The following is a 15,982-nucleotide window of genomic DNA, read 5'->3' as shown; positions in this document are numbered from 1 at the left end:
ATTGTTCAACAAAAACAAAGTTATAGTGATGTTTGACCTATTTTTACCATTCCAAAGTGGTCCGTAGTCCATTTGCTGAAGCTCAACTTTTTTAATATACACTTTGCCTATTCAAAAACTAGTTCTCGGCCGGAATTAAAATTGTTGGTTTATTTGATTTGAAACTGAAAGAGAAATAATTGATAAGGCAAATGTAATTATGAAGTATGGCCTTTGGAAGCTTCATAAAAACAAAGCTGAGTTTCAAAATGTTTTTTTATTTTTTATTGCTTTGATGGGTGGACGAGCTCACAGCCCACCTGGTGTTAAGTGGTTACTGGAGCCCATAGACATCTACAACGTAAATGCGCCACCCACCTTGAGATATAAGTTCGAAGGTCTCAAGTATAGTTACAACGGCCGCCCCACCCTTCAAACCGAAACGCATTACTGCTTCACGGCAGAAATAAGTAGGGTGGTGGTACCTACCCGCGTGGACTCTCAAGAGGTCCTACCAACAGTGTTTCGGGTACCTATTCGTGAAAGGGACCTAGTTTTAGTCATTGGATAGATCGATGTCATTATAGTTATATATCATGGTAATACAACTTACTACTATTACTATCGCTTACAGACGTCAACACACAACATTACCATAGATAATACACATAAATTAGTTATAGATAAGCAACTCAGGCACTCAACAAAAACGTTTACGGGCGTCGGCCACTAGATGACCTCGCTTCGATTAGTTTCTCATTGCTCCTGTAGATGGCAGTAACATATTACCTATCCTATATTTTAATTTAATTTTAATTTAATTTCCAATTGAGCATATGTCTCAAACCTCAAACTTCAATGGGCTCCGATAAATTTAAGGCAAGCGAGCAGTGGTCTCGCTAACCCGTCTATGCAATAAATAAAAATTAATCCATTGGTTTAAAATGTTGACGACCTTTGTAATAACTCATTCAAATAAAGTAGATCATTTTACATACAATTTATCGACATACGATAAAATCTTTTTAGTTTACCCTGAATGAGGCTTTAGCTATCTGCATCAGTTCCATAGTAAAGTCACTGAGTTAATTATATTGATAGCCAATTAAATTGGCTGTTATTTATGATCTTATTAAGGGCATAATAATTTTATGAATCATTTTAGGAATCGGCTTTTTAATGCAGCATCGAAAGCATTTGGAAGGTAAAACCAAATATGCCGCCAATGCTCAATAGCTCGAAGTATCTTTTATACTACGTCAAAATCGGTACCTCACTAAGCACAGTTTCTTCTTCTAATCCTGGCAGTGGCTCAGAAGCTTATATTAAAAAGTGTGCCATGTTACTCTTTATCTGGCGGGAAGTGTGGCATATCTGGGTCTGCTGAGAAACATTGGTTCTCCGTTTATTTTGTACCTACGTTCCTTGCGAAGTGGCATTTGATCTCGTCACGTACTAGCCCTTGCTGTTGGAACAAAGCTCGTCCTTACTACCTGAAGCGCGGCATTGATAGACAGTGCGTTTTTAAAGAATATATGCATCGGATATAGTTGTGCCATTTGCATTACTGTTGTCGTCAATCAGAGGACCCGCTCCGGTGGTAGATTCTGCGAAGAACTGCTCTTGCTAGGGCCAGTGTTAGCAACACTCCGGTTTGAGCCCCGTGAGTTCACCTACATGTTAGGGCGAAGCTGAAATAGCCTCTCAAGACTATCAGCATAGGTAAGGAAAAATAAAGAGGACCCGTCGACTCATTTACCTTCATTTGCTAAATATTTTAAAAGTATGTTTACAGGACAGTATTGTCGTTGGCGAAGTTCCTTAGATTCTCGTTCAAATGTTAGCTTTTCGCGCTCGGATCAATCAAACGAAGGATATAAAGGGATATTTATGGTTAACTTCAAACAAAAGAGCTTGGTTCTTATGTATTCTTTCTCTATTATCCTCTCGCGGAAGATTGAAGTGATAAAGAGAAGAGATAGAGATAGAATTGTTGTTAATAAATAATAGACTTCATTGTCCCCAGGTAAAGTAGATGAAAAGGCAACGCAGCTTCATGCGATCGCGTCACTCAAGGTACTGCTGGAAGCAACGAGGCCGACAGCGGGTGGAGCCGGTGCAGCTGCTGCGAAGCACACAGCTGCAGCCGCAACCCAGGGTCAGCAGGCCAAGGAGACGCCTCTAGACCTGCCGAACGGTGGCCTTGCTGGAGACGTCCAATTAGATGCTATAGAAGAGGTTAGCTCCCATACAGCCAACTATTTTACTAACGCCTAACTAATAGTACGAAGGTTTAGTTATTGAAGGCAAGTCAAACCTGCAAAATTAAATTGATCTAATTACTGATGGTAGTGATAGTAATATTAATATTGAAAGACCCAATGAACATTCTACTTTACGCATGACAGATTAGACATGAGTCTATCTTATATTTATTAGACGTGGGTTCAAATTATACCGTCCTGATATTTGTGTAAAATTGGACCCGAAAAACATCAATTTGTCGAAGTATTAACTTCGATACTTAGAAATCTTGGTACTAGTCGGACTGTGAAATAGACTACATGTTATTTTATTGTTTTTGTTAATACTATTAAAATGAATACCTAAGTAATAATTACGGAGTCCACAAAATATCAAGAAATAAAGTTACTAGATATCAATAAAGTATATGGTTAGTGTAGTTTAAACAGTGTCCTATTCAATAGCAGCATGTTGAAGCCCGACAGCACAGAAAAAGGTCAAAATAAAAAGTGTTACTTGTAATCTGAGGGGAAAAAACAGGGTCATTAGTCACAGAATAGTAGTGCGACCTTTAACCGAAGCGTGGCCTGGACTGCCATTGTTCGGTGGCCAGACTCCTGATTGATGACTAACCTCAGAACAAAGATCGCGATAATCTTAGCCTGACGAAAAAACATTCAAATGAAAGCTAGCAAGCCTCTAATCTGATTGATTGTTTCGTTATTCCACGGTGTTCTAGAATAACAATTACTATTGTTTTTTTTTTCGTTTCATATCGTTTTTATATTGTAGTAAGATATTGTGCTTCCCTGTAGGCAAGGTTCTCGTCTCGAAGTCGTACAGTATTGACGATGTACTCGTAGTATCAATCAACATTCTTAGAAAACACATCGTGTCGCGCTGTGTTCTCTAAGAATGTTGATTGATGCTGTCGGCTCCTACAAGGTCCCCGCGCCTGGAGGCCACGCGTAGTATGTGGGACTTGACGATCTGTAGATCTTGGGAGCAGACCACGGGCCCAAGGATATTTTAGGGCCCTACAGCACTAAACGACTCCCACGCACTCTTACACCTGACGTACAATCTCAGCCCCAGAGTAAGAAGGTTCCCGCGGTCAACACTATAACTAGACTCGCGGTGCCACCTCTAGGACGCCCGACCGACGGGTCGTCAAGGCGATAGTCGACGACGCCGGTCTCCGCGGTACGGCAGCCATACCAGGCCGCCCGGGCGATGCCGCTGGTGTTCCCGGATACCCCGCTGGGTCAGAACCAGCCTGCCGGATCGGAAAGCGACACACCGCCGACCGGGCTTTTTAAAATTGACGGATAGTCGCCGGCATTTTCGTTTACAGACTGACTGATATATTTACGAATGCGCACGTTAAGCCGATATTTTGCCGTCGGTTATGCGTATACATAAGCATACCGAATTTTTCTCTTTAACCTCCATTGCGTCATACATCTGAACTATATCTATTACTGATCACAATGTGAATTTTCAGCAGGGTACAATGGACCAAAAACTTCGTGTTAAAACATACTAAATAAAAATTCTAAGCACCGGATTGGACCTGCTGCTACTTATTCTCTTTAAGATTATATTTTCGTTACAAAAAAAAACAGTCACATAATATCCCTTGCATATCAAATAACAGCGTCGAGAAAGAATCCAATTTCGCTTCGACATCTGAACGTTGTGATGTGTCGCCGACAGCGTATTCACTGTGAGAATGCCTATTCTTCATGGTGTGAAACGCACGTAGGTGTACCGCAGGGTGGCGTTTTATCCCCTTTACTTTTTTCAATTTTTATAAATTCTATTTCTATACAAATTACTTCTTCCTACCACCTGTATGCAGATGATCTACAGATCTATACACAAACTTCTTTGTCAGAACTGACCAACGCGATGAAGACGCTGAATAATGACTTATCAATACTATCCCGTTGGAGTAATTCGCATGGATTGAGGGTGAACCCGTCGAAGACACAGGTCATTGTTGTCGGCAGTTCAAGATTGTGTTCGAAAGTGAAATGGTCGCAGCTTCCGGCTATTTTATTTGATGGCGTACCAATTCCTATCAGCGATACTGTGAAAAATTTAGGAATCTTAATTGATAAAAACCTTTCATGGAACGCTCAGATAAAAGAGGTTAGCCGGAAGGTGTTTGCAACAGCTGGATCTTTGAGACGGTTACGAAATTTTCTTCCAACTGCCACTAAAACTGCGCTTGCACAATCTCTCCTTCTTCCAATTCTTGACTACGCCGATGCCAGCTATACTGATTTAACTGAAACACAACTTGATAAACTTGAGCGGCTACAAAATTTCTGCATAAGATTCATATTTGGTTTACGGAAATATGATCATGTATCTGAATTTCGCACTAAACTCAAGTGGTTACCAATTCGCCTTCGCCGCAATACTCATGTCCTTTCATTACTATACTGTACTCTCTTTAACCCCCATGCCCCCATATATCTCAAAGAACGTTTCGAGTTCCTACGTGATACGCATAATTTTTCCCTGAGATCATCGGATAGCCTGAGACTGAAAATGCCGGCGCATTCATCATCATTCTTTGATCATTCATTCACCGTCCAGGCGGTTCGATTGTGGAATGCTCTGCCGGATGCAGTGAGAAGTGCTCAAACTTTAAACTGTTTTAAAAGAATGGTGAAGGAACACTACTTATCTTCTTAGTGCTGTTTGTTTGCATCATCATTTATTATTTCCATACTGTTGATGTATTATGTGTATGTAAGTATATTAGTATGTATTGTATGTAAGTATGTATATTGGTATATAATAATAAGTATATATTTCATATTATATGTAAACGGTATATATTTTGTTTATTGTATGTATATATTTTCTATAATGTATTATCTATAGTACACCGCAACATACCTGCTATATTTTTTTTATATTTTCCAGAATTTCTATAAATTATACGATTGTCTGGAAGAGATCGCTTTTAGCGATAAGACCGCCTATTGTACAAATTTATCTGTTTTTTGATTGTTTTTTTGAATGTAAATTGTGTTTTGGTGTGCAATAAAGTGTATTCTCTCTCTCTCTCTCTGTCGTCTGTAACATTTCCTTTACATTTCCCGTATTAGGCATCGTTCATACGAATAACGATGCCCATTTCGGTATACATCGCTCCTGACGATCGGTTTCCTGCGAAATTCGCCCTCCTTTCTCGTCATCAACGCGCTGACGCAGCGTTATAGTTTCCGAAATCATTTCTTTTTCCCTATAGTATTTTAAATATCGATGAGACGTTATTCAGTGGCTGCCCCACCCTTCGAACCGAAACTGCTTCACGGCAGAAATAGGCAGGGCGGTGGTACCTACCGGTACGGACTAACAACATGTCCTACCACCACTAATTACGCAAATTATAATTTTGCAAAGTTGATTTTTATTACACGATCTTATTCCTTCACCGTGGAAGTCAATCGTAAATATCTGATAAGTACGAAAATTAGATATTTTTACTTTTATATTCTTAAATTCATGAAGACTTTATCTTCATTTATCTTGTACCTGCCTGCGAGATTCGAATATCGGCACAGACGCAACGCATATTCTTAAGTCCTTCGAGCGTTTTTAAGCATCAGAAACCGAAATACCAAGATCCTTATTGGTAGTAGATCGTTTTGTGAGCCCGCACAACTAGGTACCATCCACTCTACCTATTTCTGCCGTGAAACAGTAATGAATTTCGATTTGAAAATCTAGCCAGCCGTTGTACAATAAACTAAGACTCAAAACTCATGTCTCAAGTGGGTGGCGGCATTTACGTCATTGATGTCTCCGGGCTCCTTTATGGGTTGGGCCGTGAGCTCGTCCATCCATCTAAGCAATAAAAAAACTCAGTCATCAAGATGCCTATAATACGGGCAGACTTCTAAGGCATATAAAATGCATTCATTTCAAATAAATTTCCAAAAACCAATTTGATAAAATCAATAAAACCGTATAGCTGTTTAGTTTTTACTGATCGTTTAAGTGAAGTCTTCGTGACGAATAAGTCGCAAAAGCTCTATGTGTGGTGCTTAAAGCCTTATTTCTCGGCTGCGGTAGAAGCATACCAATGTCGTGTGATTAAAAAGCTGGAAAGGCTGCTGACAACATGACAGCAATTTGAATCGATGCATGTTTCTTTTTTTTCTTTTTTTATTGCGTAGATGGGTGGACGAGCTTACAGCCCGCCTGGTGTTAAATGGTTACTGGAGCCCATAGACATCTACAACGTAAATGCGCCTCCCATCTTGAGATATGAGTTCTAAGGTCTCAGTGTACAACGGCTGCCCCACCCTTCAAACCGAAACGCATTGCTGCTTCACGGCAGAAATAGGCAGGGTGGTGGTACCTACCCGTGCGGACTCACAAGAGTTTCTACCACCAGTCGAAAATGTTCATGTTCGGAGAAACGATGGGGTTAATCGATTAGATTTTTTCATGGTTCATATTACCTATTGTATACCTTTTGCTTCGAGAGGACTTCTGCTGCCAAAAACCTTTCGTTTTTGCTGGCGTTAGGAGTTTTGTTACCCCCTGCCTACTCCAACTGCAAAGCGCCGGCTTAATGATCTGCTTGTTTCAGATAGGAGACCTGGAGGAAGACACGACTCCGCTGGATATGTCGTGGCCCTCAGGGTTCCGTAAGCGGCTGACGTATGTGTTGGTCGCTCCGATTGTCTTCCCATTATGGATCACCCTCCCGGACACAAGAACTCCGAGAGGTATTAGCCATATCAGACGCAAAAACTACATACGCCCCACATAACAGACATAAAATTTGGTTAAAAACAAGATTGATGTCTCCTATGTACCATATCGACGCTTGAAAAGCAAACGTGACTAAGCGACAATGCGTGAACTTTACAGTAGACTAATTTAAAGTTGAAATACCTGAAAAAAATTATATTTTAACGAATCTAGCTGTAGGATTGAAATGATTTTAATAGACCTAGAAATAATTTTTTTTTTGTGCATCGAATATGGTTATTGCCTATCATTTATGTACAAAGCAGTTATTGTCGCTTAGTCACGTTTGGCTTTCAAGCGTCGATATGATATATTATAATTTTTTTATGTTTGGATGTTTATATTTTGTTCGTTGGTAGTCTATTTATAAAATGCTATTTGGTTTAAGCGACATTTTTGCAACATTACAGAAGACCCATTTATATACTCGAGAACAATGAATGCGAGTCACCTAAAGAAACCTATAAAACTTGGAAACTAATAATGCTAGCTTAATAAAATAAATTGTGTTTAATAGACAATATAAAATTAAAACAAATGAATAAATATAAATGAAAGCAATAAAATTTATAGGTATAATACATTTTATTTATTAAATATTACAAAAAGAAAAAAAACTGCTGCTCTCACCTTAAAACAAAAATTGGAAACATGACATTTTTGTACAACAGTATTTAAAATTTAAAATTTGGATAAAATATCATAATAAAAAAAACTACCCATTTGAATGGAATAAAATTGAAGTTCAATTATTATTAAAACATCGAATTGTTGACACTAATCCATACATCTATATATATAAATAAAATTGGAGTGTCTGTTTGTAATATTGAAATAACCGCTTCTTACTACATGCATATGAATATATATATGGTACATACACCAAAATAACATTTTTTACAATATTTTTATATCTGTCTGTCTGTCTGTCTGTCTGTTTGTTCCGGCTAATCTTGGGAACGGCTAGACCGATTTCGACGTGACTTTCACTGATAAGGAGTAACTTAGGCTACTTTTTTTAGACTAGCTTCGCCCCGCGGTGTCTCCCGCGGTAGTACAATAACCGACGACAGTAAGATTGCGGGACTCATTTATCAATAATAAAATGTAATGTTTCCGAAGCGAAGCGAGGGCGGGTCGCTATACCAAATAAAACAGACCTTTAGTTACAAAAATAAAGGTCACTTATTCAGCGAAAAATGTCGCTCATAATCAAATAACCTTTTTCCTTCCCTTCGACATGTATTTAAAAAAAATGTTTCCTCTTTCAGGTAAAGGTCTGTTCCCTGTAACGTTTATAGGGTCAATAGTTTGGATAGCGTTTTTCTCTTATTTAATGGTGTGGTGGGCCAACGTAGCGGGGTCGACAGCTCAGGTGCCACCGGAGGTGATGGGGCTCACGCTTCTGGCCGCGGGGACTTCGGTGCCTGATCTCATAACGTCGGTCATAGTGGCCAGGAAGGGCTTCGGGGACATGGCGGTCTCAAGTTCTGTGGGCAGCAACATCTTTGATGTCACTGTTGGGTATGTCACGATTTAAATAATCAACTTTATGCACATGAGTTTAGTGGCGATTTTACTGCTTAAAGCATTTTCTATCAATCAACCAAGGGTGGTTTGGAAAATACTCTGGCAGATGCATTATTTTTTGCCCTACCTATTACTCCCCCTAGCTTAAGGGCCTATTCCAGATAATCCCGGACAGTGGATAAGCTCGCGGGTTCAATATGAGAGAGTTTGTTAACACTGGCCCTAGAAAAGCAGTGCTTTGCAAATCTATCATCAGATCTTAATAGCAACCCACTGAGAAAATCCGCAAGAGGTTAATTGCTTTATTGAAAGAAAAAAAATTATATCGATTTAAATATTACGTCATATGTGATTTATATTTTTTTTTAACTATAACATAAATTGTATGGAAACTGCGCTTGATAAAATGCAAAAACGAACGAATTTACTCTTAAATATTTCCTAGTGAGTAATAGGTACCACCACCCTGTCTATTTATGCAGCGTGAAGCAGTAATGCATGACGGCAGAAATAGGCGGGGTTGGTGGTAGCTACCCGTGCGGACTCACAAGAGGTCCTACCACCAGTAATTACGCAAATTACAATTTTGCGGGTTTGATTTTTAGTACACGACGTTATTCCTTCACCGTAGAAGTCAATCGTGAACATTTGTCAAGTAAGTATTTCATTAGAAAAAATGGTACCCGCCTGCGAGATTCGAACACCGGTGCATCGCTCGATACGAATGCACGACGTCTTATCCTTTAGGCCACGACTACTTAAACAACTGTTATTAAATATTCTATAATAAATTAAAAAAATTGCTAGGTATTCAATGAACTCATGACATCAAGGGGTGAAAGGCAAAAAGGCAAAGGTGAAACTTTTGTAACTTTACACTTTATAGGACAGCCATTTAAATTTTTAAATTTGAAAAAACATCATAAAAAAATTTCTTCACTTATTTGAATGGGTAAACTTAACTGAAGTTTTTTAATTTTTTTTATCGCCCTTGTAGGCAGACGAGCATACGGCCCACCTGATGGTGAGTGGTTACCGTCGCCCACGGACTTCAGCAATGCCAGGGGCAGAGCCAAGCCGCTGCCTACTGCTTAATACTCTCCACAAGCTTCTTTTGAAGAAGGACATGTCATAGCGCTCGGGAAACACCGTGGAGGGGAGCTCATTCCATAGCCGGATGGTGCGTGGCAAAAAGACCTCTGGAAACGCGCTGTCGATGAACGCAGCGGTTCCAGATAATATGGATGAACTTTGCTCCGATGGAGGGAGGTGCGATGATAAAAAGGAGATGAAGGGATCGTCTCAAACAATTCCTCAGAGTTCAATTAAAAACATCGAATTGTTGATACTAATACCAACTAAAACGAACATTCAATTATAAAGACAAATGTGGCGTATTAAGCGAAATGTCGCGTTTTAAGCGAAATGTCGCTTAATCGAAATAGCCTTTTACCCCTGTATAAGAATTATTAGTCGAAAGATTTTAACCACGCAAATGATTTTCAAATTACGTAAAACAATATGAAATTCTAACCGTAATTTCAAATGTAAAAACGAAAAGCTGATTTGTAGTACGATAAATATTAGATTACAAGTAAATAGTTAGGTTCGATTCGTAGTACTCAAGCATAATCAGGTAATTACTACTAAAATACAATCAAGGTAAGGTCACGGGGGCGAAGTGTCAGATTTCAAGGGGTGAAAGGTCAAGGCTACTCACCGCTGTAGGGTAAACAGTGATTTCTTGTCACCTCAACTATTACTTTGAACCACATATTAAATTATTACGCGCTGGGATTCGGGATAAATAAATGTTCCACCAAAGTACAACTTAAAACTGCATTTATCACTTAGGACACGCACAGAACACTTTAAAATTCTCAATTCGCTTCTTCCGCTTCGCTTCAGGTGATCCGTTCGCTATTTCGCTTCGAGTAATTCCGATCACTAACTGACTGCGTGCCGTCTCTGCTTCACTGCCATTTAACGGAATCTTATCATGATTCTACTTATATTTCCGGCTTTCAACACGCCGAAATATCGGGAACTCATTAAATGAGAAAATAATAGTGAACGAATATTATAGTATACGATAGGACGTCACGATCTCCAACCACAGACTTCTAACTTATAAAATTAATTGGTTATCTGTAAAGTCAGTTTCAGGACGATAGTTGTACGTGATAACGTCAGTAGCGATAGAACTATCTGAACTGCTAGCGTTGACGTCACGCGAGAAGAGAGTTAAATGTGTCACAAGCCAACGCTTGGGCCGATCGTGCTTCTCTATCGCTTGTTCCGCGCTCTCGCTTGCACATTCAAGCTCAGATGGAACGTGACACTTTTTCGTGCGTGCAGCCGGCGTTCATCGATTAATAAGACGTTTTCACGTCAAAAGTCTGTATACGAAGTGCACGTCGAACATAAGAAAACAAATCCAAATCTGTATTCGTTTTCAACAAGTAAATTCGACAAATTACAACTAAAATATTCATGATTTAGTATCAATCTTATCGAAATGCAATTAAAATTTCAATAGCTGAAAAACGATTGGGAAAACACTTATTTTTTCATCAAACAAACTGCTTGCTGTATTTTAATTGGGGAACAATAACGTATCCTCTTGTTTTTGATATTAAATGACACAATTTCACATTAAGAATGCCTAGAATCTAACTTTAAATATATTATTCTCGATCTTGTTTCTCCATACATCTTGTTTGTACAACAATAACAACATACAACTGTATTAAAAAAAAAGAGAGATTCTCAATTCGAAACACGACTTTTTTTTAAATGAAAAATGATGAAATAAAAATACTGTGTATTGATGTACATTCAAATATGACAAAAACACAATGTTGCTACCTTCAAATTAACTAAACTGTCATTATAAATCACGCAAAACAATATACAGGATTGAAATCAGTACGAGCGTTAACAATTTAGAGATGGCTTCTAATATGCAATTCAACACACATTAGTGCATTCGTGCAATTCGTATCTAGCGATGCACGGATGTTCGAATCCTGCAGGCCGGTACCAATTTTTCTAATGAAATACGTACCTACTTGACAAATGTTCACGATTGACTTCCACGGTGAAGGAATAACATCGTGTAATAAAAATCAAACCCGCAAAATTATAATTAACGTAATTACTGGTGGTAAAACCTCTTGAGAGTCTGCGCGGGTAGGTACCACCACCCTGCCTATTTCCGCCGTGAAGCAGGAATGCGTTTCGGTTTGAAGGGTGGGGCAGCCGTTGTAACTATACTGAGATCTTAGAACTTATATCTTGAGGTGGGTGGCGCATTTACGTTGTAAATGTCTATGCGCTCCAGTAACCACTTAACACCAGGTGGGCTGTGAGCTCTTCCATACATCTAAGCAATAAAAAATAAAAAAAATAAAAAATTAAGAACAGATTAAATATGGTTTGTCTTTATTAATATTTGTCTAAAACGTAGTCTTGTAAAAAACTATAATAATAACAGTGTACAAACTTATAATTTCAATTAATTGTAGTCAAATTTCGACTACTGCGGGACCACTAGTGTAACTAATTCTTCGACAAATTTCGACCGTCCCCTGACAAACTTAACTTACATAATTTTATCGGATATCGCGGCTCGACCCCGGTCTTCTTATTGCTTACGGACTGCTGACATGGCGCGCCATAAAAAAATAATTCTCCTGATATTTATCAGCTAAAAGACCTTGTAACGAATATCAGGTCAAACAAAATGCCAACTAACATAAAACCGTTAATGAACTTCGAGATTAATCGACTCATGAAGACGAATAGAAATTTTAGTATTGCTTACACTGCTAAACATGTTTATGGTTATGCTTTTTTTTATTGCCATCGATTGAGACTCTATGGCCCTTATGTGGGGTGTCACCGCCGCTCGTGGGCATCAGCAATGCCAAGCATTTACCCAGAATCAGCTGAATGTTGTTTCTAGGTCTTCTTGGAAAATAAATATCGTTATGATAAATTAGATCAGGGCTGTCCAAACTACATACCTGTGAGAGCTAATTAAATTTAATACAAAAGCTGGAGGGCCGCAGAAAAATATATTTTCGCAAACAAAATACTTTTCGGGAATTCCCCCAATAATAGTAAAAGATGATGCCCACTGAGTTTCTCGTCGGATTTTCTCAGTGGGTCGCGTTCCCGATCCAGCGGTCTACCGTCTATTCTGCGAAGCACTGCTCTTGCTAGGGTCAGTGTTAGCAACACTCCGGATTGAGCCCCGTGAGCTCACCTACACACGTTAGGGTGAAGCTGAAATAGCCTCAAGGCTATCAGCATAGGTAGGAAAAAAGTCACGGGTATGGAATGTTACAAAAATAAAGATTTATTATACCAAATATTGATTATACGTTTTGACAAAGAATTCTATTATCCAAACTGTTTAAATCCAAAATATTTTCTGATGAAAACATCCGTTGTTTGAACAGTCCTGCATTCGAAGAAGTATGATGAAAATTTATTTACGTGGAATTTTCTTAGTATGTTTTTTTATTGCTTAGATGGGTGGACGAGCTCACAGCCTATCTGGTGTTAAGTGTTTACTGGACCCCTTAGACATCTACAACGTAAATGCGCCACACACCTTGAGATATAGGTTCTAAGGTCTCAGTATAGTTACAACAGCTGCCCCACTCTTCAAACCGAAACGCATTACTGCTTCACGGCAGAAATAGGCAGAGCGGTGGTACCTACCCGCGCGGACTCACAAGAGGTCCTACCACCAGTAGTTACGCAAATTAAAATTTTTCGGGTTTGATTTTTATTACACGATTACTCCTTCACCGTGGAAGTCAATCATGAACATTTGTTAAGTACGTATTTCATTACAAAAATTTGTACCCGCCTGAGATTCAAATACTGGTGCATCGCTCAACACGAATACACCGGACGCCTTAGTATACCATTAAATAGTATTTTATTAAATTATTAAATGACATGGATTAGTATTTTATTAAATGATATGGATCAATGAGCTCTCAACCTAATGAGGTGTTTTTTTAAATAACGGCTGTGGTACCCTTCGAACAGCCACGCATGAAACCTTTGCGGCCAATACAGGCAGGATAGTGAAACCTAGCCGTAAGCGCTCACAATACGTCTGACTCTTAATCTAACAGTTTCTCAACACTTTCCAGGCTGCCTCTCCCCTGGCTTCTGTATGGCCTGATCAACTCAGAGCCAGTCCTTGTGAACTCCAAGGGCATGGTCTGCAGCATAGTGCTGTTGTTCGCTATGCTGATCTTCGTCATCCTCAGCATAGCCTGCTTCAAGTGGAAGATGAACAAGGGACTGGGATTCACCATGTTCCTATTGTATTTTGTCTTCGTTGCCGTCAGCCTTGGACTGGAGTACGACTACTTACATTGTCCGAGTTAATAATCGTTTCTCCATGATGAGGCTCACTCAAGTGTTACACAACGTTTAAAATTGAAATTCGAAAGTGCATTTAACTTTCTGTTCGTTCATAGACTGTGGAAATAATACGTCAAAATCAAATTAAATAATGTTTTGGTGTTGAATCAAATATTTGTATAGTTCAGATTTCTTCAATGTAAGACAGCTTTAATAATGATCATTCTGAATGCCATTTAAACTGTAATACAGTAAATACGTGATCAGTTTTGTAAGCTCGCATAGAATGGTCACACCTTCCTGTTTATTTCGACATCCTGTGTGCTTAGTGCGAGTTTTTTTACTTCTCGATCGCGTAAAAGTTAACTCTGATTTGTATGGAGTTGGAACAGCGCCCCTAGCGGCAAACGACGGGAAGCTGTTCCAACTCCATACAAATGTGAGTCAACTTCTACGTGATCGAAATGTTAAAAAACTTGCAGGCACTAAGGACACTGCTGTGAAACAGCTGTGATAAAATACTATAAGGAGTTCGGCTTTAGTGCTCAAGGTGGGTGACGGCATTCAGATTGTTATGGCTATGGACTCTCATAATCATCTAAAACCGGGAATCCGTAAGTTTGTTTACCTAATTAAAAATGCCCAATTGTATTGGTCGGAACAAATAGGCAGAGCTGTACTTAGAGACTTTATTACCCTACCATTAATACCGAAAACAGGGGAGGATACTCCGCAGGGAATTAGGAGCAATTCTTTCAAAAGACCCACGTCTTCTGATTAACAGCAGCAGAAGTTACTTGGTCATCAAACTTCAAATTAAAAACAATTTACAATCTTAAATTCATAAGCGTAATTTTCAAATTGTAGCACAGTACAGAACACTCATACAAATAAGTCTTCTTTATGATCAGAATACGAAACTACATTAATGTGATGTGACTGAAAGCAATTCATGACCTAAGGTCACATAAAAATTCGCCCGAAACCTGTCGTGTACCAAATGAAGGATTTTGAAAGCTATCTATCACGTACTGTTAGTATTACTTGAATATCTAATTCAATCATCGTCGTAAAATGAAAAAATGTGTGCGTGTACTAGTGTACACACGTAAGAAGTGAAACTTCTTTATGGCCTTATTTTTCGAAAAATGATCTACATGCAACTTTCTAGAAATTGGTTAAATAAAGTTAAATTAGATAAAGTTTAAACAAAAGGATTTTATTATCATAGACATGAATACAAAAAAGTTAAATTAGATAAAGTTTAAACAAAAGGATTTTATTATCATAGACATGAATACAAAAAAGATGGCGCGTAACGGAAAAATGTGACGCGTAACCGAAAAATGTGACGGTAAATTTTTTTCCAACGCCGATAAGGAAGTTTCACTTCAAAACTTAAGTTAAATGAAATGAAAATAAATAAATGAAAATTTAAACTTGAATTCTCGTAATTTTCGAAAAATAAATCTAATGAGAATTTTGGTTGTTTATCTGTCTGATATTTAGTTTAGTTTGTGAACATAAAGAAGACATTTGAAGATAAATGCGATCAAAGTGTGGATGGAAAATTCCGATCTTGAATTTTTAAATGTTCACAAAACATCCGTAGCGTTCAACACTTGAGTGGGGTGTTGTCGGAAATAATAAGGCGTTGGCTGCTTAATTTAGACTCATTTAAAATACGAACAATTGTTAAACTTCCATTTTAATAATCAATAAATAGGATATACAATTTCGTATGTACACTTAATTAGTTCATCTTTCATTATAATCAGGAATTTGAAGTAATAATTAATAACTAGAGATTTTTTTAAAGGGTCCTCTTCATATTGAACACCGAATAAATAGTCAACGCTTTATAAAAATAGGACTGGAAAATAAAGCAATACTAATAAATATTCCCAAAGTGTACTAAAATGTAGATGTAAAACATATACAAAAAAAAAACATAGTCATAGGATTTAGTTTTTTATTTATTAATTTGTTTGTATGTTATTATAGCACGAAACAGTTTTTAAAAAGTTGCTCAAAAATTAATTTAATTGTTTTGCTG

At 38.2% G+C, this 15,982-nt stretch overlaps 1 protein-coding gene across 1 annotated transcript; it reads left to right on the top strand.

The window, feature by feature from the left end:
• The first annotated feature begins 1,195 nt into the window (after positions 1-1,195).
• On the top strand, positions 1,196-14,043 carry LOC101737661 (sodium/potassium/calcium exchanger Nckx30C). The gene is made up of 5 exons (XM_062674133.1): positions 1,196-1,247; positions 2,006-2,217; positions 6,842-6,980; positions 8,277-8,529; positions 13,710-14,043. Exons 1-5 carry the CDS (start codon positions 1,196-1,198, stop codon positions 13,948-13,950), a joined length of 897 nt encoding a protein of 298 aa, XP_062530117.1. The 3' UTR covers positions 13,951-14,043.
• The last annotated feature ends 1,939 nt before the right edge of the window (positions 14,044-15,982 follow it).

The sequence above is a fragment of the Bombyx mori genome, chromosome 19 (assembly GCF_030269925.1).
Source record: "Bombyx mori chromosome 19, ASM3026992v2".
Taxonomy (NCBI): domain Eukaryota; kingdom Metazoa; phylum Arthropoda; class Insecta; order Lepidoptera; family Bombycidae; genus Bombyx; species Bombyx mori.
Note: the sequence above shows the minus strand (reverse complement) of the source record. Positions and strands in the feature narration are given on the sequence as shown.

Excerpts from the sequence above, each read along its gene's own strand:
- LOC101737661 (XM_062674133.1), top strand. The coding sequence starts at position 1,196 with ATGCCGCCAATGCTCAATAGCTCGAAGTATCTTTTATACTACGTCAAA. Across the intron at positions 1,248-2,005 it reads TTTATACTACGTCAAAATCG|GTAAAGTAGATGAAAAGGCA; the intron begins GTACCTCACTAA and ends CATTGTCCCCAG. Across the intron at positions 8,530-13,709 it reads ATCTTTGATGTCACTGTTGG|GCTGCCTCTCCCCTGGCTTC; the intron begins GTATGTCACGAT and ends AACACTTTCCAG.